This window comes from Salvia splendens, chromosome 2 (genome assembly GCF_004379255.2).
Source record: "Salvia splendens isolate huo1 chromosome 2, SspV2, whole genome shotgun sequence".
In the NCBI taxonomy this organism is placed as follows: Eukaryota; Viridiplantae; Streptophyta; class Magnoliopsida; order Lamiales; family Lamiaceae; genus Salvia; species Salvia splendens.
In genome coordinates this window covers 39088406-39110535 of record NC_056033.1, presented here as the reverse complement: position 1 = coordinate 39110535, position 22130 = coordinate 39088406, and the positions used below count along the sequence as shown (strand labels likewise).

At 36.1% G+C, this 22130-nt stretch overlaps 3 protein-coding genes across 3 annotated transcripts; 1 reads left to right on the top strand and 2 right to left on the bottom strand.

The window, feature by feature from the left end:
- Positions 1 to 93: 93 nt before the first annotated feature.
- LOC121766044 (J domain-containing protein required for chloroplast accumulation response 1-like) lies at positions 94 to 3747 on the bottom strand. Its single transcript, XM_042162374.1, has 10 exons — positions 3113 to 3747; positions 2158 to 2729; positions 1862 to 2083; positions 1454 to 1779; positions 1271 to 1373; positions 1066 to 1133; positions 905 to 967; positions 740 to 817; positions 493 to 669; positions 94 to 418 (listed from the first exon to the last, which is right to left on the bottom strand). Exons 1-10 carry the CDS (start codon positions 3439 to 3441, stop codon positions 374 to 376), a joined length of 1983 nt encoding a protein of 660 aa, XP_042018308.1. The 5' UTR covers positions 3442 to 3747; the 3' UTR covers positions 94 to 373.
- A 592-nt stretch (positions 3748 to 4339) lies between these two features.
- On the bottom strand, positions 4340 to 11039 carry LOC121792720 (SPX and EXS domain-containing protein 5-like). Its single transcript, XM_042190779.1, has 14 exons — positions 10791 to 11039; positions 10381 to 10537; positions 10134 to 10267; positions 9241 to 9279; positions 8956 to 9048; positions 8759 to 8875; positions 8110 to 8205; positions 7387 to 7500; positions 6733 to 6786; positions 5896 to 5943; positions 5282 to 5432; positions 4983 to 5148; positions 4829 to 4898; positions 4340 to 4732 (listed from the first exon to the last, which is right to left on the bottom strand). The coding sequence occupies exons 2-14, from the start codon at positions 10460 to 10462 to the stop codon at positions 4472 to 4474; spliced, it is 1425 nt and encodes a 474-aa protein (XP_042046713.1). The 5' UTR covers positions 10463 to 10537; positions 10791 to 11039; the 3' UTR covers positions 4340 to 4471.
- Positions 11040 to 17181: 6142 nt separating this feature from the next.
- On the top strand, positions 17182 to 21417 carry LOC121792719 (deSI-like protein At4g17486). The gene is made up of 4 exons (XM_042190778.1): positions 17182 to 17457; positions 19868 to 20132; positions 20322 to 20609; positions 20805 to 21417. Exons 2-4 carry the CDS (start codon positions 19922 to 19924, stop codon positions 21050 to 21052), a joined length of 747 nt encoding a protein of 248 aa, XP_042046712.1. The 5' UTR covers positions 17182 to 17457; positions 19868 to 19921; the 3' UTR covers positions 21053 to 21417.
- Positions 21418 to 22130: the final 713 nt, after the last annotated feature.

The following is a 22130-nucleotide window of genomic DNA, read 5'->3' as shown; positions in this document are numbered from 1 at the left end:
TCATTTTATAAAAATAATAATATGAATATTACTTAATATAAATTAATTAGCTATGACTTTGTTTCCCAAAACAAGCATTGAAACAACAAACCATGAAACATAAGCATTTATTATTATTATAAATGGCATGAAAATATACAAAAAAAATTGCATTATGTGCAAACTATATACAACTCCTCCATACAATTTTCAAGAAATCTTCTTAATCTTTATCTAACTACAACCATCTCTAAGACTCAAAGCAAAATGGGAAGTGTGACATTGCTGCTCTGTAAGATTCAATGTTTTACGTATACCTCTTTTCTCTGTTAAAAAGATATTTACATCTCTTGAAACTGACTGCTCATTTCTCTGAGTTCTTGATCTTGGCTCACTATAAACCTAAGGATGAGCAAGTGTTGAAATGGTCCCATGCTTCCTACATTAACAATCAAAACAAAATTACACATCATTTTTAATTTCAAAACATCACTAAACCTTGTCTGAAATTACCTGAAGAATGTCGAAAACCTTTTCTGCAATGTACTTGTGTTGAAAAGCAGCTCCCTTCTGCTGCAGCTTATCCGGATGCAGCCGGAGTAGAGCTTTCTGATACGCCCTCTTTACAGAAGTCGACTCGATCAGATCCACTAGGGGAACCGGCTTCCATCCACTCTCAGCCCACAGAACCTACAAGAACTTCGTCTTAGCACATAAATATTTTTCCAGTTAAATCACTTAAACGAAGATTGGAGATTACGTATTGCAGAGTCGAGAGCAGAGAGCGGATGTTTCCTTTCTTTCCGACTGACCACTGCCTAATCTTGGCATCTATAGCCTGCATACATGTTTGGAGGATATTAACATTCCATTTTTTTCAAAAAATTATGTCTTGATTCATATGAATGTTGAGTGCATTACTTACTTTGGTTTCCTCAGAGCTTTCGTCCGGTGCAACAGCTTCGTTGTCATCGGGTAATTCCTGTACCTGTTGAACCATGCAACGACGTAGGATCAAAACTATACAACAGAATTATCATGTTATCCATTCAGTGAACATCACAAAGTAACAAATATGTCGTATACCTCAAACGTGTCTTCCAAAGGATCATCTAGTTTCTCTAGTGGCATCCTTAAATCCTCGCGAAGCGACCCTAGAGAGTAACAAAGTTGTGTAAACAAGACGCTTTTATATGTTACGTAAATCCACAAAAACAGATTAAAGAATTTATGTTGGTTTGTGTTTCTGATCTTCAATTAGTAGTCTGAAAATGATTGAGCAGTAACTGACCTGCTGAAAATGATTTTCGCAGTCTACTCGAGGAACGAGCACTACGTGAAATTCTCCGTGGAGAGAAGTGTTGCGCTTCGTTTCTCTCTATATTTTCAGCCTCCTAAAAATCACAACAAGGATCAGAGCATCCATGAAGAAAATGTAATCTTTTCTACTAAAAAACTGGATTGAAGCAAGTACCTTGAAAGGAGCATCTGGTTTCTTATCCACATCTACTTGTTCTTGAACTTTAGCTTGATTCGAACTCGCCTCACTCCCTACATTCCCCCATCTCCGGCTCCCTCTAGCATCAGTTTCGGTTCTTGAATCAGCATCCTGGTTGAAGATCTGAACAAAATCCTTCACCTTTCCCTTGGCTGTACCACTTTTCCCCTCAGTTGCTGCTCCCAACTTTGTAGTTTTCTCGGCTTTGGCATTGTTCAAGTCCACTCCATTCCCCCCCTTTTCCTTCGCTTTCTTGCTGCCACCATCAACCGGCTGAGCTCTAGCTTTCTCATCCTTAATTTCTACAATGAAAGTTGAGTTACAAACATAAAACAGATCAATCAATCCATGCTGATGAAACATTCATATGAAGAGAGTTGAGACCTTCACTCATCTTCACATGGACTTTCTTTTCAACTTGATCAACTGATTTCAGCTGTTCTTCCTTTACACTTGTGTTCGATTTTGGCTCATAAAACTCTTCAAACACATGATCTCGCTCTTGTTTCTTCTCTCGTCTGCTCTTGACATTATGCGCGCGTTCTGATCTCAAGGGCTCGGGCTCTGCAGCAACTGGCTGAGCTCTTGCTTTCTCATCCTTAATTTCTGGAAACGAAAATTGAGTTACAAACATAAACTAGATCAATCTGATGAAACATTCATATGAAAAGAGTTGAGACCTTCACTTATCTTCACATGGACTTTCTTTTCAGTTTCATCAACTGATTTCAGTTGTTCCTCCTTTACACTTGTGTTCGATTTCGACTCATAAAACACTTCAAAACCATGTTGTTTCTTCTCTCGTCTGCTCTTGACATCATGTGCACGTTCTGATCTCAAGGGCTCGGGTTTGGGCTCAGGCTCTGCAGCAGCAGAGACTTCGTATTTGACACCATCTTTTGATTTCAAGTTATTCCGAAGGACGAGAGGCATCAGCATTGGAGCTCCTCTGCCTGCCCATTTGTAGATAGAAAAGTGAAACTGATTGCCAATGCTGTCAACGGTTTTCGTATCCGTGTCCTTGTGATCTTGATCAGACAACGGCGAACCCTCAGCTTCATCATTGGACAGTGGTCTTTGGGGACTCGCAGGCTCAGCTTCGTCTCTCATCATGTCACCAAGCCTCCCACTTGCCTCATTTGAGAATCTAGAGAAAGGACTCCATGAGCTCAGTCCATTACCACCTCCATCCACCTTGCTTTGCCCATGATTCTGGGATCCAAAGGTTGGCAACTCCATCTTTGGAGGTAAACTGGAATATTGTGACACACTCAATCAAGATCCATCCATCTTTCTTATCAAGAATGTACATCAAAATATAGCACTCATAAAATCTGGAAAACATTTTGGAACTGACTAACAACAAATTCTCATGACTAAAAATGAAACAATTTGACAAATTGTATTGACCCTTTAAACTACCTACTGTTTTCCTTGTTGGGATATTCCGAGCTAAATGAACCATTTAATTAAAATAATCTCTTTTTAATTTCTCTTATTCTGCTATTTTTTTCCATGTTTACTTAACTACTTTATCATTTCTCATATTTATTCTTTGTCCATTTAACTAACTAAACTTCATTTTCTTAAATATCGTACCAAAAAGAAACGTCTCGATTAAAATTAAGAAAAAACCTGAGGTGGGCAGGGAGAGAAGAGGCTAAAGCGTCAGGTTTAGGTGAGAAAGGGCTCATGACCCTCGAACCCGGGCTCGACCCCTCACGGTCACTCCTCCTCGGGGAGCCTTTGAATATGTCGTCGAAGAAATCGGGCCCCCTCTGCCGCCTCTTCTCCTCTCCGAACACCGGCTTCTCCCAAGCCGGCGACGACGGCTCCCCAAAGCTGTGCCTCTCTCTCACCTCCTGCATCGAGAATCGCCGCGGCGGGCCCCCGAACACGTCCTTGAAGTCCATATCATCTGACTCCGGACTCCCAACCTCTCTCCGCATCATCAACTTCTCCATTTTCTACACTTCCAATTTGGCGGGAAAATCGGCATGCACGAGCTGTTTTGAGAGATATTAGGGAGAATGTTTACTGAGAAACAGAGGCCACAGGTTTGGTATGAAGAAGATTTGGTTTGAATGGAAATGAAGATAAGAAAGGAAAGAAGAGCAATTTGTTTTTGGCAAAATGCCAGAAAATAATAATACTATCAACTATCATCGTGATTTCGAATAATTTCTGCTGGAGTCGTTGATTAATTATTTTGTGTGACATACATAATTAAGGGGGATTTTGTGATGATTTTTTGTTGGTTGAAGGATGAGAACCACTAATGTTTGATGAAATAAGTGAAGGACTTTTCAATTTCATTATGTGATTCGACATTTTACAGATCAGAGTTGTCTCTTTGCTCAAATATTTGACATTCTTGAAACTGAAAGTGAGTTGTCGTGGTAACCAAAATAAGTGGATGGAACCTCTAATTAAATTGACAGTATGACTATGATCCTTCTTGTTCAATTAATAAGATGACATATTCAGTCACTATAATAAAAAATAAATAAAGAATTATATCATTAATCTTTTTTAGAGGATGCTATGATAAGGGTTCGTTTTTGTATCTATATAATAATTAATGTATTTATCGCCAGGGTCATAGCTAAGATTTGGTTTTAATTTGAGATTGCTAATTAGTTAGAAATTGATTACAATCCTTTGTCGTCATATATAGTTTCTACTTTCTAGTAGGTTACCTATACGTGTCTTCAATTTGGTATGCGATCGGATGAAACGAAAAAAGAAACGATATTCTTCTTGTTTCGGTTCCAATTAATCGAGTCGGTTAATCGATTAACCAAATAACCAATAGGGTTAGCAAATTTTGAGATTTTATTCCAATTTAGTAAACGAAGAATCTAAGGCAAAACTCATATTTTCACTGTCAGTACCAAAAAGGGCTAATTCTTTTTCACTAAAAAAATTGTATAGTTGGTAAGAATTTGCCTGATGGTGATAGAAGGGGACTTGGCGTCTGTTGTTGAACTCAATCTATACATTGTGAGCGTCGGAACCAAGCAAATTGTGTTCCTCAATAGGCAGATCACTCATGGACAAGGCAGTACTTGATTTGGAGTTGTTCATTTTATTGGCCTCCTTCTCGACGCGAAAGAAGATCCACTGGAAACGGCGCAGCATCTCGAGGACTGATATGGCAAACACGGTGAGGTGGTTGTGGCGCAGATGGGCTGACAACTTGTACGTCCACGTGCATCGCAGTACAAGATTGCTCCCAATTACCCAAATCGTCACCTGCAACGTTCCGAGCATGAATCATAAAATCATAACTCATTGTACCATAGCTGGAGAACAGACACAGAAACTGCTATAAACAGAGTGTTCCCTTACCCACTTCCGCCCGTGTAATAAGTTCGATACTGGGTGTGATTTGCTGAACTTGAAAACCCGTGTGAAACAGCTGAAAGTAACAGAGATCGTTTATAAAATATCATTTCTTGGAAAAGTCAGGAATCAAATGCAGAATTTGTTTTTCATGACATACCTCAAGTCCCAATCCCGCGTAATGTCCCAGTAGAATGAGTACAAAGAGTTCAATACACTCGATGATAGCCACAGAGAGCGATAAATATTCGTCCATTTTTCAGGGGAAACGTGATATTTGAGGGCTGAAAGAAAAATAACTGGTACTGCAGTTGAATACTTTAAAGCTGAAACAGAAGGGAAATTAAGTTACTTATTAGCACAACTTAATTATATAATTTGTGATTTCACAACTAGAACACGTCTAAATTTGACTAGTATCCATAGGCTTTTCACTAAATGGAAGTGATGTCAACTTACCATTTAGAAGTGATGTTTTTTCTCTCGTGTCCTTGTACTGCCGAAGACATTGGAAGAGACGAAAAATATAAGGCAAAACAAGAGCTATTGGTATTGTGACAGAGTGACTCCCACAAACAGAGTCTGCCTCAAGCCATGCAATAGTAGCAACCTGCATAGATGTACGAAAATTTGTCAAGGGGTTTCACCAAAAACTCTAGTCCAAGATATTAAAGTAAAATTCCCATAAACTCAATGCCCAACAACATGGTTGAAAAAGATGAAGGGAAAAAACAAATTTCTGGTAGCATCAGTGTGTAATTTTGGTTGCAATTTACTTCATCCGTCCCGTTATTCATGGCACGTATTCCCTTTTAGGTCGTCCCACATAACACACAGTGTTTCCTTTTAAAGGCAGCTTCATTATTCACAGTCTCACACAACTTTAAATAATACTAGTATATATTCCTCACACCACTTTATACTCATAAGTCCTACCCAAGAGAAATGTGCCATAAATAATGGGGCAGAGGGAGTACTATTTAACTTCGTGTAAGCCAGATGCAAGCAGAAATTGAAGACATCCCGTTAACTGACATAAACAGGAAACTAGGACACGTAATTAAAATATTAACCTGGCGATGGACCATTCTACAAACTGAGCGCTCCAGATCAGAGAAAACCTGCACGGGAAGACAAAGTTCAAGAAACATATTAGATTAGTCATGATTGCAACCTTTTAACATGGGGCAAGAGTGAAACGCAATAAAGATGGAAATCCTCCAAGAAGCTTCCTATGACAGTTACTTTTTATTGTTTATTTTTCCAAAATGGTAAATTACTTCAAGAAAACCATCGTAAGTCAATTGGAACATACAGCTTGATAAATGAAAGACACTTTAGGTTATTTATCAGGAGCGCAGACAATGGTGTTCTTCCAAGAAAGTGAGGCCATTCATCATTTTCCAGTGTCATGGACTGAAATAAAGCTTGACAGGACAAATTTAAAAAACTACTACAGTTTTATCCAATAAGGAATATTGGATTCACTGTGAGTTCAAGTATCATAAATCAAATCTTTATCTTCAGTATTTTCTGGAGAAATGATAAAAAAAAAGACAGCAAAACCTACAAGTGTATCTCATCAAACTAGTCAACCTAGAGATGTAAAACATTTTATTCTCATTGTGTCATTTATGTTCAACCATCACATACTCACCTACTTCAGCAGTAGGGTAAGACAAAAAGAGGACGTCTAAACTTACTACTAAACGCACTAATAGATAAGAAACTAAATAACTGAGTGCATTCTGAAACTATCATTTTTCAAAACAACAATTTCTCAAGGAGAAACAAAACAATTTGGAATGAGGAAAGATTTTGGGAGAAGAGTATATAAACAAGCTGCAGAATTTATCGTGGTTGCAGGATTACGATAACAATCAGAAGAATTACAACAAGCAGATGCATACCTTTGACATAGAGGTGAGAATGTCAGCCAAAAAGAAATCAGCAAATGTTATTGCCTGTATAAAATAGTACAACTGATCAAAAATTTATGCAGTTAGCATGCTCAAGGTTAAAATTTATATATTACTAGTTTTCTACATATGTTTCCATGAAAACTTTGTTCAGGCTTGGACATTTCACATCTACAAGGGAAGCAAGGGTGGAAAAAGAATAACATAGGTTTCACTTGGAACTTATTGGTGGTTTGTTTATTCGACTTAGAAATAAGAAAGATAATAATGAACACATCAATCACAGAGTTTTATATTGAAGCTCTCCAATCTAATACCAATCTTTTAAGCAAACGCTAGCAGCACAAAAAGATGATAGCAGGGCTGATATGAATTTCTGGCTTTCAGAAATAGGCACAAACTGTTAGAAATATTAGGACTTAACAAAGAGGTGAAGCCTAAATTCCAGTAGCAATAAACATGCACCTCAATATCTTAACTTTATGCCTTCTCACACTTGCTCCGCCTTTCTCAATGCATGTAACATATATTTTTTTCATGCCGTATCTTAAGAAAGGACATAAAGGACGTTTATCATCTTTTTTTTTCTATCCTGTGGATGGTTAGTATTACAAGTCCTTAAGTTATCAAAGCAGTAAAACTTGCCTGTAATGGAAACACTATTCGCCAAACTGTACTCAGGAAAAAGAATCGAGATGAAAGACAGAAGATATCAAAGGGAAATATGAGTGTCATTAAGATAGCAGCATACAAAAGCACCTGCAGTTGCCAAAACAATGTTACTAAACTTCATCACACAGAACAGAGAGGGTGTCTTCCTAAGAAAGGCAATCCCCAGTTGATGTCATTAAGCATGCTAGAAAAAAAAGATAATAAACAAGCCAAGAACCATCAAGAATGATGACACTGATTGCACTCAGATACATGATAATATTAATATTAAGATCTTCTGACTTCTCCGCAGATAAATACAACTCATGTGATATTCACCACCACTAAAAGGAAAACATACTGTCTTTGTATAACATCCACCTCTTCCCCGTTAAAGTAGCATTCAATGCTTATTTTCATCTACAGCAATCACTATACTTTCCTAAGTATTATCATTATCTAAATATGATGATATCTCAAACAAGAAGCATAATTTTCAACAAATGTTGTTTAATCACGTGCATGAGATTTAATTTAAATGATACAAGCATAATGTAGGTAGAATAACAATTTATGGGATTGTAATATTATTGCATGTATTTGTAAAATTAAAGGAGCTCACTATAGTCGATCCTGCATAATGAAAAAATCATTTCAAAGAAACTGAAGATGATTAAGCGCCAACATAATTTTTAGGAGAAGAAGCATCTATTACACTGGTTGAGATGCCGCTAACGAAACTTCTCCGTGAGAATACAGATACAGGTATGCTGTCATGCTAGTTGGGACGATGATTGTCATCCATGTAGCGCACTGACACGTGAAACGAATTATTGTCAGTAAATCATAGGCCCCTATAAGATAATTTGCAAATACGCCTACATGCTGAAGAGGCCAGAACTAGATCATGATCAAAACAATGAACAAAAATAACTGCTTTCTAGGGAGAACAGATAAACAAAGTTAAGAGATTTTTTAAGACTTATATAATGATTTCTTTGGTAGAATAAGCATTTATCTGAAAAATGTCAGCCGATAAGGTGAGGATAAATATGCTGATATGCTGACACAAAACCGTTTGACCAAAAAGAGGAGATGTTTTTCATAATACCATCTAACATGAAGTCTGAAGACTCTAAACTTTATCAGATCAGAAATAAATTGAAGGAGAATATTCTGATGGAAATTCAAGCCAACATGAACAGTCCAGTATGATGCAACAAGGTTTAAAGTTACCAAATACCAACAGAATGCAAGCGTACAATTTATCCTGAACGAATTAGAATACTGATTTACAGCAGCTAAAGAAATTGTAGTGAGGTAACCTGAAATATAATATATTTAGTTCAAAGTTTAATATGAATACCTTCCATATCTCTCTGTGAGTTAGATGGCTCTGATCTAGGTCAAAAATTTTCACATATCCAATATTAGACTGAGCAAAAACCCATAAATTGATTCCCCAAAGCCAAACCATCATAGTCTGCATCATAACCGAAGCATTAAACTAATTCAATCACAAAATCTATATGGATAAGAACTAAACCATGTAACAATACTGACCACGAGAAGGAGAGGATTATAATACAAGAAAGCCTCATATAAAAATAAATCTCGAAGGTCTGCACTCATTCTCATTACTGAATCCCATTCAAGCTGAAAATAGAAGAAACAAACACTGATCATCTGTGGACAACAATCATGCCTGCACTCATTCTCATTATAAAAATAAATCCCATTCAATCTGAAAATAGAAGAAACAAACACTGATCATCTGTGGACAACAATCAGGCCTGGAACAAAGCATTTGACACTAAGACCCATAAGAAGATACGATATTACACTAACCTTGAAACAACAGAAACCCCAGATGAAAAACAGTAGTGCCTATACAAAAAAGATAGATTAGAGATGGCAAGCTAATCAAGAAGAATACAAAAGAGAAGAGTTTTAGGTAAAACTTCATAGTCTTATTAAGCAAAATGACTGTGGCATAAAGCATGATCCATAAACACCAAAATAATATTCCCAAAGACATAAGGAAGTGCAAGCCATCTGAATCGGCCACTGCATTATTATCACTTTAGCAATATAGTAAACCTAATCTAGGCATGGCATGTTGAGTTACAGAGGTGTTAGGGTACTCCCAAAACATCATAAATAAATTTGCCTGCTATCTCTTGAAAGGAAGACCATACCTACTTTTCAGATCTTAGCAAGTTTACATAGCTTTTGACCAGACCAAATACAGAATTGTCTTTGTGAACATGTTAAAGTTACATGACCATTTTAAGCCTACAAATTTATGAGCTTACTTCAGAATAGATCTACAACTTATAAGACCCAATGTAACTACTTAGAGTAAGGAAGCTTACAACATCCCTCAAAAAGTTTAGTCAAACTCTAAAGATGGATAGCTGGACATAGTTGATCCTTATACATATCCCATTGCCCAGAGATGTCAAATAGATGCATACACTTACATTAAGGAGAAAAGTTTTGTAATGCAAAAAAATTCCAAACCCACACCAGATTTTATGACAGCAGTGGAGCAAAGCCAGAATATGTTTGAGAATAATTGTTCATCATCTCCAAAACGCAGCAATAAAAGTAAAACAAAGACAGAAATTAAACAAAAAATTCAAATATATATTCCTCCTAATAACCCTTTCCATATCCAAATACAAGATCAAACAGTTTCTACTCTGCCACTCTAGGATGAACTACAAGTAATACTCCACCTTAAATCTCCACAGCAGAAGAGGAGAAGGCACAATCGCCACACTGCTTAATGCTGTTGATCCACCCTTCATTTCATTTGACTCTTTAGAAAGTAAAATTTCTTCCTCAGAGCTGTTTCCCAGTTCACTTGAGTCTACGAGATAATATCGAAATGATCATAAACATGCTAAAGTATTAAATTGGAAAAAGAACATGGATAGCCATGCAGATAGAAAGGAATTGCAAAAGATATACATATACTCTTACCAATATCAAACACAACAGGCCGGCTACCAGATTTGCGTAGATGAGGACTCTTGTTAGGGATATACTCAAGACCTCCAAACATAGATGGAGGTGGTAAAAGGTACAAGCTTTAAACAATCAAGTGTGCACCCCAAAAGTACAGCTGCAGACAGAAAAACTGTCCAAGAAATTTCAGTAGCATACGCAGACAACATTCTAGCAAATCATAATTAAACATTTTGTCAAAAATACAACCAGGAAATTATAATTACGATTGAAATTGATTAGCTCATAATAAGACACTGCTCAATGTTTTATGTAATCTGAATCAATCAATGCTAAGCAACGCCAATTAGGAGAAAAACAACTACATTGATGTAAAATTTTAATTTTCATGCTGGAAATTCAGTTGAATAAAACCAAGGCATTACCGCACAATGCAACTGTTGTTTGAAGCCTCGGAATTTCTGCCGGAAACAGTAAAGGAGTGATTGAAGAAGGCGAGATCCGATCCACTTCATTGCGGAAATTTGGTTGTGTGAAATTGAAGGAAAGTGCATTTGTTAGGGTGCCTTTCAAGGAAAATCCGGTGGATCAGTTACTTTGATTTTGCATTATGCATTTATATTTCCCCAGTTTGGAAATGCCAATTGCTGCAAATTGCAAATTGCAATCATAATTCTCTACTAAAAAGTAAGTAATGAAGTACTCCGTGATTGAAAATTGTTAATCTCTAATAGTAAAATCTATTTAATAGTAGTATATGATAAATATTTATGTGTCACTTCCGTGTTTAGCATTATTTGTTCTATACATTTATTTTAATTATGACACTTCAAAATTTATTTTTGTTGTTATTTATTGATTTTACAATTTAATTAACAAAAATAAAGTTGGATTTGTTCATTTGAATTATAATTTATAGTAATAATTAATACTTTATAAAATTAATTCTGTCAATAATAATTTAAAACTAGTGTTTAGGGTTCATTTTTTAAGTCTATATTTGAGACTGTGGGATCAATGCGAAATGGAATTCTAATTCATGTTCTTTCATAAAATAAATAATTGATATAAAATTTTATTCTAATTTTCAAATTCTTTATTCTTTATTTAGTAGTAGTATTTAAAGAAATCAACAAAAAAATTGTTTTTTTTTAAATATACTACCTATATCTTACTGCATATCTCTATATTTTTTAAAATATTTTTAATGTTTATTGCGAGTATATGTGGTGTGAGTATTTATGTGAGTGTATATGCGCGTGTGTATGTGTTTGTTGTATAGTGTTTGAAGCTTATGTATTGTGTGTGTGCAATATGTGTGACTGAATAGTGTGTGTGTGTTTGCATGCATTAGTGTGTGTGCCCATGCAATGTGTGTGACTAGTGTGTGTGTTTACGAGGTGCATAATTTTATAACTAAATTTTCTAACTATTTATTTTAGTTATGAAATCCATATACTACTAGTACCTATAATTTTAAGGATTAAAATAAAATATAAATATTTTATGATATGAAACAGTGAATTTTGAACTGATCCTTCGAATTCAATTATGCATCCACACTCTCATTAGGCTTCATTATAAACAGACACGTTATTCTAAACTTGATTTTGTAATGGGATCAGATTTCTGGGCTTGGTGTCCTGTTTGGGCCCAAATGTAATTGTGAACAATTTAAAATTTTAAAATAATTTACCTTTCGACTTTTGGCTATATGATGTTGAAAAGTAAATTGCGGAAAATAAAACTCAAGAACTCTTGAAGACTACATTTTGATTGATTTGGATTGTTGTTGTTGATACATAGAACATTGGAATTTATAGGACTCTAGATATAAATATACCTAGGAACTATACTTATTGAAACTCCACATTATAAATGTTATTCTCTTCCCAACATACTTGGGACTCCACACATTCTTTTCCCAACATACTTGGGACACTTCAAGTTATCTTTCCAACACTCCCCCTCAAGTTAAGTATCGAGTTTTTTCGACACTTAACTTGCACGATCTTCACTTTGATAATAGTTTATACTCGTATTCAGGAGTTTCTTCAATTCATCATTGATAGTTTATGCTCGTATCATAGAGCTTCTTTTCATTGAAAGTTTAGACTCGTTTCATGAAGTTTCTTCGTTTTTTTCATTGAAAGTTTAGGCTCTTATCAAGGAGCTCTTCATCATTGAAAGTTTAGACTCATTTCAAGGAGTTTCTTCAATTTTCTGTTGACAGTTTTAACTCGTGTCATAGAGCTCTTCAATTTTTGATTGACATTTTTAACTCGTGTCAAGGAGCTATCTTAGATAGTTTTTGCTCGTATCTAGGAGCCAAATCATTTTTTTTTCTGACTGACAGTTTTCAATCGTGTCGAGGAGCTCTCTTTCTGACTGACAGTTTTTTTACTCGTGTCGAGGAGCTTTTTTTCTGACTGACAGTTTTTACTCTTGTCGAGGAGCTCATTCGGACAGTTTCGACTCGTGTCAAGGAGCTTTCTTTCAGACTGTTCTCGGCCCATTCCAGCTCAAACTATGAGCCCATTTTTCATTTCTATTTTTTTTTCTTGAGCCCAATAACACTAGCCCAAAATTGCCCATGTTTCTTCTTTACGTGATAACCCTATATTGAGGGACGGTCAAACAGTGCCTCGTTTTCCTTTCTGTTTCTCTTTTCGTTCTGCGGCGGCAACTCCGACAAGTAATCGCCAGACACTTCTGGTTGGCTCCACCCTTTGCATGAAAGACATCTCGACGAGCTTCTGCTCTCGCCCTTTCGACTTTTCTTCTTCTCATTCCTCCGAATTTCTGCTGCCATCGATCGTTTGCTTATTCACTTCTCTGGTAAAGCAGGTGAGCCAAATGAAAAAATGATGCCTCAACGCAAGCAGCTATTATGGTTCTGATGATTTCTGTCAAGAGTGCTTGTCAGAATGGATGGTTTCCTGATCAAGTCTCTGAAGAGCTCCACAATCTGGCAAGAAAGGTAGCAAGCAATTTTTGTAGTATATCTGATTTCAGCACTGACCCACACCCTTCTCACCCAGTTATCTCAACAGTCATGTCAAGATTCTATCCAAGATTGAGAAAGGGACATATATTTGCTTTTCTTGCCGTGAAGCCACGATCTCCATAAGCGGTAACTCATGATGCCGGATGCTATGAATCGTGAGGCAGTTGCTGCTATCTCCCCCTCGGCCGGATGCTATTATATATGTTCGCAGCCTCTCCTGGCAGTAGCTTCTCCTCTCTCATCAGGGCTGGCCAGCTTTCTCCATTTTCGGCACGGCTTTCTTGACGGCATCTGCTCGATCACTACCTCGCTCTTCCAGGCGGTCCATATTCTACGGGCAGCTTTCACTGCTCTCTTTTCAGCATTCTTCCAGGCGCCCTTATGTCTACCCCACGCCATTCACTCGCCTTCTCCGGCGGTCTTTTTTGTCTTCTCGGGCAACATAAATTTGGAGACGGGTTGTTCGGTCGGATACTTATTCTCCCCCTCGGCCGGACAAACTGAGGATTCTTCCGCTGATTTCTTCTCTTGACGGCGGCAGGGCGGCGACGCTCAATCAGTGACCAGCAATGAACTCTTTTCCTTTTGGCGTCTCCATCTCGGAAACTCTTGATTCCTTGGTTGGGGTGCTACCTTCTCGACAGCCTCAAGCTCTTCTTTCGGTGGTATACACTCTCGTGCTCTCTTCTCGGCATTCTTCTACGCGCGATGAATCGTTTGGCAGTGGCTGTCGCCTCCCCCTCGCCAGACGATTCCTCGAATTCTCTTCTTCCGTTGATTGTGTTTAAAAGGATCTAGACTATCCTCTGTAACACCAGAGTTACAAAATCTTGTCTTTCTGTTTCGAGTACCAGATTCCTATCTTGTTTGAGGGAGGTTTGGCTCATGCTATGGCTTTGGAGTTGAGTAGAGAGTGGCTGAAAAATTAATTTCTTCGGTCGATAGAAGGCTTGAATTTGTTTTTTTTTTTTTGAGATTTTGGGGTTTAGGATGAACACAGATTCAACTACACATTTTTTTTCATAGAGACAGATCGATCCATGCAAGGATTGAACCTGCTCTGATACCATGTTGAAAAGTAAATTGCGGAAAATAAAACTCAAGAACTCTTAGAAGACTACATTTTGATTGATTTGGATTGTTGTTGTTGATACATAGAACATTGGAATTTATAGGACTCTATATATAAATATACCTAGGAACTATACTTATTGAAACTCCACATTATAAATGTTATTCTCTTCCCAACATACTTGGGACTCCACACATTCTTTTCCCAACATACTTGGGACACTTCAAGTTATCTTTCCAACATATGAAACATGGATAATTACCTGTAAAAAATTTAATCTCTTATATTTATTTTAATTGACGCGCAATGTAATCTGAAATATGGTAAGTTACTTGGACAATATTAATTTATGTTTAAACTATTCAGTCACTTTGCTAACAAAGCTAGCTTTCTTTGTAGTTACTTCTTATTTTCAAAATCATTATTACTATTGTTTAGTATCAATGAAAAGAGGAGATCGAGTAAGGACAAATTGTAAGACCGGAGAATGATGACATTGTCGATTCATTATATATATTATATGGAGTGACTGGTATATTTGCCAATTTTGGATTACAAGCAAGAATTGTAAATGAACTTAAGATCTAGGCTACAAATTATAATTAACCTATTTTTGTTAGTTATAAATCACTCCAAAAGCACAACATATTTTCAGACCTAGGCAATAATGGCCTCTATACATTATTACTACTACCTAGCTAGCAACATCATTTTTATATTATTTTCATAAATATTTAAATGGCGGAACTAGTGAAACTACATTAATAATGTGACATATGTGGCTCATCTAAGTTAATAGTGATGAGGCATTTAAATATACGTGATTGTGTTGTCACATTTGCTACACAAGTATTGTGTAATAACGTAGCATCCATTTAAGTTGATTGTGTAAATGATGTAGAGTATATTGAAATTCTACATGAACTTTTGTAAAAAAAATCTAATGTATATAACCATTCCCGGGTATAGTAAATAATGAATTCATAAAAGTCTAGACATGTTATTTTCATATTTTTTTAATTAAAGTCTACGGTGGACTCGAATCTAAAAATTTTAGTCTTAAAAATTACTATTCATGGCTTAATTTAATTAAAATGTTACTCCTTGTAAAGTAAACAAAACTACCAAATTTGTAAAAAAAATTGGATGTCATTCTTGGTTCTACAGACATGCCGATCATAAATATTGTCATTATATAGAGATTATTCAGTTACTGAATTGTTTCCATCCATATCCAATTTTATTCATACCAATTTATCTCATGTTTTTCTTCTTTTTTCAAGATTTGAATAGAATACACATATGCGCTTGGTAGATTATTGCATAAAACATTTTAACGAAGAAAATATCTTCAAACAATAAGATATTACCTATGTAGAGAGAGAGAGAGAGGAGGCAATGATCATGCTTTATTATTCCTTCTATGCATAAGGTTAAAAATATGGAGTAGGAGTATATTATATTTATATATGGGCCCCAACAAATTTGTCCCTTATAAATATCTTAAACTTTTGGGTCAATGTAGTACGGACTTTAATTCCATTCTCTAATTCCACTTTAATTAAAATATGGAGTAATTAATAAAGAAAACAGGAAACCAAAACTGAAAGTTACAGCTGTGATTTAAATCCCAAATTAATTTCGATATATTATTCTTTATTCTTTACATATTAATTTAACAATGAAACTGAAATTTGTTTGATAAATTTCAAGTGTTATCAAAATATTTCAAAGATTTGAAGATTAAGAAATATGCATTGTTGAATCACTACAGTGATTAGGCTTGTCCAGAGATGCCCAAGGTTTTCGGTTCCGACGGTTAACCGCGGAATTGTAACCACCGTTTCCAGTTCCGAATCCACACTTTTTTCTTGAACCGGAACCGCCATATTTTGAACCGTGGGCCGGTTTCGGTTTCAAATTTTAAGAACTGAACCCGTGCCGGAACCGTGGAAAACCGTCGGAAAACCGTGAAATCTAGCCGGAACAACGAAAAACCGCCGAAAACTCACGGTTCGGAACCGTGAAAAACCGTAAAAAACCGCTGGAACGCCGACGGTTCCTAACCGAAACAGTAACCGTTGGTTTTGGAACCGGAACCGTAAAACACTCTCACGGTTCGGTTCCGGTTTGACAATTTCTGAAACCGGAACCTGCGGTTCCGAATCGTAACCGCCGGTTCCGGAACCGTGGGCATCTCTACTTGTCGATGCCGTGTTAGAGGCACCTAGTGACACATACTAGTGTACATGCTCTTAGATCCACACACCAACGAATATCATACTTCTATCGTTCAATTAGCATTGTGCATGTGTTTAGCATACAAATATGTGGCTGTCCATTTTTCTGATTTAGATTCTAATTTGAAATCGGAAAAGTCGATTTTAATAAACCACGTAATCATTTTTATAGCTAGCATCTCTACTAGTTCATTCCACACAATTTTCTTGCACTTCTTGCTATGTTTTACGATTATAGAAGAAGTGATTGATACTGATAATTTGTAATGATGACTTTTCATTGATTTTCTGTAACATTTTCTGTATTGTCGTTGTCTAAATATTCAAAATCATTCACTCATTCAAGATTTCTAATTGACAAGCTACCATTAAATATCGGGCTCTTACGTGATGTATTTTTTTTAATTAATGGCAAATAATTTGATTAGAACTTATAAAATAATAATTGTAAATAAGTGAAGGTGTGTTTAGTAAGAATTCACTTTAATTACCTTTTTACCTTTCATTCATCTCAATAATTATCATTGGCAGGCTCTGTAAGCACTTGTTTTGCTTGGCTCAAAACAATGTTGACGCTTTGCAGTGCTTGTTTATCTACCTGAGAATTTGTCAGAAACCCCATGAATGTGTGTATGCTCTCTCTCTCATAGTCGTAGCATGGGTGGGAAGCTTGCTAACTAACCCACCTTTCTCTCTGCACGCACAATTCGCCGCTGCAGTTTTCAGCTCGAATCTTGCCCAATCTACCAATCCTATTATTCCCATCCAAATCTGTGAGTCTTTTCCACGGCTGTTTCTTGAAATTCCTTTTGCTACTAATACAACCACTGCTTAGCACTTCGCCTCTTTTCTTGGTTGCGTGTTAGGCTTCTATTTTCCTCGAATTGGTCGAGGGCTGATCTGCTTTTTTCCTGAAATCTACATTTTCTTTCTTAGTTTCGTTGTTTTTGCTATAAAGTTTCGAATTTGCAACAAGATCTGGTGGTTGTGTTTAAAATTTTGGGATTTCTAGAATTTAGTCCATAATTTTAGTAGTAATTCTGTAGTTCTTGAAGCTTTTGCATATCTAGGGCATGTGTGAAATGTTTTGAATTAAAAGTTGTTTATTGGTAAAATTCCAGCTAGAAACTGACAAAATCTGGTTTTTTTTAACAAAGATGACAGTGATTAGAGGTATAATTTTTTTATATTGTAGTCAATTCTGTTATCAACTTGGCAATTTAGCTAGCTCTTCAGTTGTTGACTAAAATTGGATATCTTTTGCTTTGCACATCTGCAATATGGTCACTTGTAGTTTTATTCTTTGTTTTGCCTAAATAACTACTTTGACTATAATGAAAACTTTGAAAAGTTTCCTCGTTCCCATCTGATTGTTCAATGAAGATGGAGTCTTTCGTTTTCTCTTAAACCTGACTCTGAGTTGATGACAAATTTTCAGATGAAGTGTGAGACTTCAAGCAGTTTGGTGGCTATGTGTTATTGGCTACTTATTATTTCGACTTGCGAATTAGTAGTATATAATAGAAATACCTTGACCAATTTATTCGCTGATTTGTTCAATTGATAGTCTATTATAGAAACTCGAATACATAAGTGTAGAAGGAAAGAGAGGTGTAGAAGTTACGTTGCTATAGCATATAAGCATGGTTTAAATAGTCAACAAGTAAATGCTAGTAGTAGCTTCCTACTCATCATGTCACTTTTACTTAAAGAATCCCAACTGTTGTGTGAATCTCTGAATTTTAAATACTTATTCAACAGCTCTGCTAATACTTTTATTGTTTCTTAAGTAAGATTTCAAATAAACCAAGTGTTTTTGTCCTGGTCGAACTAATTCCATTTGCTAGACATGCGATATTACATGTATTTACAGTTTAAGTAAGTACTTATGGTGGGATTTGTTTCAAACAATTGAATGGGAATAGTCTATATTGAAATTGCTGTCATCAGCTAAGCAACATAATTTGTTAAATGTAGGAAATTTGAGAATTATACATATTTTAAAAATCTCATGTTATACTAATAAACTGGGAATAGATTTACATAACAGCAGAATTTGTTTCAATTTTAGAAGTTAACTTAAACATCCGGTTGTAATGCTTTGTTGTGTAGTATGGTAGCAATCAAGCACAGTTTCTGATGCAGATCGTGTTTTGCTTCTCTTTCCCGTTGCATCTTTGTTTATGGTGTACTTCTGCCCACTAGTTAGCTGTATAAATTATTCAAAAAAAGTGTTAAAACATGGTCGTGTAATAGCACTGGAGAAGCTGCATGTCTTTTTTGGTTTTCTGGGGTGAGAGAGAGGAGGGACGTTGATCGTATGTGGTGTTGTCAGTTGTGAAACACAGTAGTGGCTACGGTGCAATTAAACAAGTAAACGACCGAGTTTTACTTCAGATTTCATAACACTTTATTTTATATATATAATTATTCTGAAGAACAATCAATTTATTCTTTCTTAGGTCTATCTGTTTTACTAATTGCCTTACCATAAGCAGAATTTTGGTTGCTTTTTTGGGCTCGTCATCATATGTTATGCTTGTGAATCTCTGTAAAGAAATTATTTTACCAATCATTTGATACGTAAGACCTTTTCTAGTCCTGCCCGGAAAGGCTTCGTCAAGCTGTATGCTTGGATTGTTTTAGCATCTCCAACCATTTACACTTGAATCAAACCTATTTTAGTGTCAATGTCACATTAAATTGTGATTTTACTCCAACCATTTACACTAAATTCTAACTTAAAAGAATAATCTCTATTACCTTTTTTATTCACAAAATTTGAAAAAGTGATTTCGTTTTTTTTAGTGTAGACCTAAATATAGGTATATTTTACTCAAAAACCAAAAATGGGTTAGTTTTGGGGTACCATTGGAGCTAATTTCCTACTCCATTTTAGGTTTTAGTGTACCATTGGAGATGGTCTTAGTTCTTCTCGCATAACAAAACTTGCCGTATTTTTTCATGGCTATGGAGTCCCTTTGTTAGCACTTTTAGATGTATTCCCTAGTTTCAAGTTCTGTGTTCCGATATATTCTGAACTTGTGTGTTTCTGACAGGAGATTTTGGAACAAAAAAGAAAAATTATAATGTCATAATTTATTGTTTATATTCATTTTCTAGTTGTTGCTTCTTCTGCTTCGTTATTTTATTTTTAGCCTCGCCCCTCTTTTTTTTGTGCAGATGTAGAACATTCTATCAGGCCTATATTCAAGTGTGTTTACTCGTAAAAGCAGCATGAAATTAAGATCTAAGAAAGGGTGGAAGTCCATAGTGCCACTCCGTTTGACTGAAAAATCTGCCCGACACTTTTGTTTCTTCTCGAAAGTGAAATCAGATAATGATGGTTCCAAAAGAACTCCAGTGTATCTAAATGTGTATGACTTGACACCCATGAATGGTTATGTCTATTGGGCTGGCCTAGGTATATTTCACTCCGGGGTCGAAGGTATGCTTTTACTCGCAATGTATTTACTACGTTTTTCTATATCCTCATTTGCCTTCTAGCAATTAAGATTATACTATTATAGTGAGGAATTTGTTCCAATGTATTTCGTTTTCCCTTGTTGCTTGATACATGAACAGCATGTTCTTCTAAAGAATATTCTCTCTGATCCTTCTTGTTCGTAATTCACAGTTCACGGTATAGAATACGCATTTGGAGCTCACGACTATTCATCTAGTGGTGTCTTTGAGGTCGAACCTCGCCAGTGCCCCGGATTTAAATTTCGGAAGTCCATATCCATTGGTACGACGTCATTGGATGCAACTCAGGTCAGGGAGTTTATGGAACGCCAAGCTGCAAATTACAACGGTGACACATATCATTTGATTGTAAAGAACTGCAACCATTTCTGCAAGGACATTTGTTACAAGTTAACAGGAAAAAGAATCCCACGATGGGTAAATCGACTGGCCAAGTTAGGTAAGTTTTTCGTTGGTTGATGTATAATTTTGCTTCATTCTTATATAGAGAGATTAAATGACTAGAGAATTTTGATGGTGGAGATGAACACAACTTTTCCAACTCCTTAAAAGTTGTCTAGACTTGAACTTTATAGAAAGACGGCCACCTTAGTTTGCCTAGAATGCTCACTTGTCCTATTTCTTGTGCACATAGGTTCGATCTTCAACTGCGTCTTACCTGAGGCCCTTAAAATTACTGCTGTGCAACACGAGCCAAAATACCAAGCGTACGACAACAGTGAGAAAACGAGGCTTAGAAGTACTTTCAGCTGTCTTTCCTCGATTTCCTCAAGGCAGAAGCAGCTTTCCACATCGTCTTTGCTACTACAGTCCCCCTTGAAAGGATGTCTCAGACCGTGGGAACTAAGAAGGTCTGCTAATGGTTCGTTCAAGGAAAGGTAATAGAAAAGATATATTTCAAAAATGGTCTTTGCCTTGACATGTCTAGGTGGAAATATCATGTCAGTTTCAAAATAGCGATTTCAGAGGCAAATATGCACGAATCTTGAAGGCAGCCATTTCCCTTTTGGTAATTCTTTCCGTAATTATAGGTGTGTATTCTATGTCAATATCAAATAGTGATTGATGTAAATCAACTAACTCCATGCCAAGTGTGAAGTGTCGTCGTGTGTGCTCAGGCATACACGATATTTGATTGTGTAGACTCTGCCCGCTAGTCGAGTTCATAGTATGAGAGCAAACTTAGTATGTACTTGAGGTACCATATATTCTAAGCTAATGCAAATTGCATTGAGCATGTTGTTCAAGATTCTCATGTATAGAAATAATATGTTCTCTAAATCTCATCTAAGGCATGTAAAGGTTCATACATTCTTTGTAAAATAACCTGTGTTGTGTTCATGTGCAACAACCTCCAAATTTCACGTAGTGACGGGTAACCACTTAGGCTACTATATGTGCTCTTGATTATGATGTCTGTGCTTTCGTTGTTTTGTCCCAAGCATTTACCTAACATTATTGCAAAGGAAAATGTATAATGGCTTTTCCTTCAATATTTGGACAATAATAGCTGCAAATATTGAATCCATTTTGGAATCTTTTTGGCTAAATATCACAGAGTGTGTGTGTATATCTTACATGAACTTATTTACATCCTCTAGAAAACGAGTATTTGATACATCTTTGTTTCGAAAAATTGTGTAATTATGTTTCTTCTTTTTTGCTTGAGGTCTAAATGCATACTAATGCATCATATTAGGGATGTAAAAAAAACCTGAAACAAACGAGTTTGGCCTGAACAGGCCGAGAAAAAGATAGATTAGGGCAGAAAATATCTAATTCGGAATAAATAAATAAATAAATCTTTGATGCAAGCTTGATAGCTTGAGATCGAGTGTGTCGATCTAAAATCGAATGAATTGGCCTGATTAATCAAAATTTTCCTTATTAATTTATTTTAAATTTGACGACGTTTGAAAAATTGTGTTTGATTTTCGTCTGCTGCAAAAAAACAAAATTT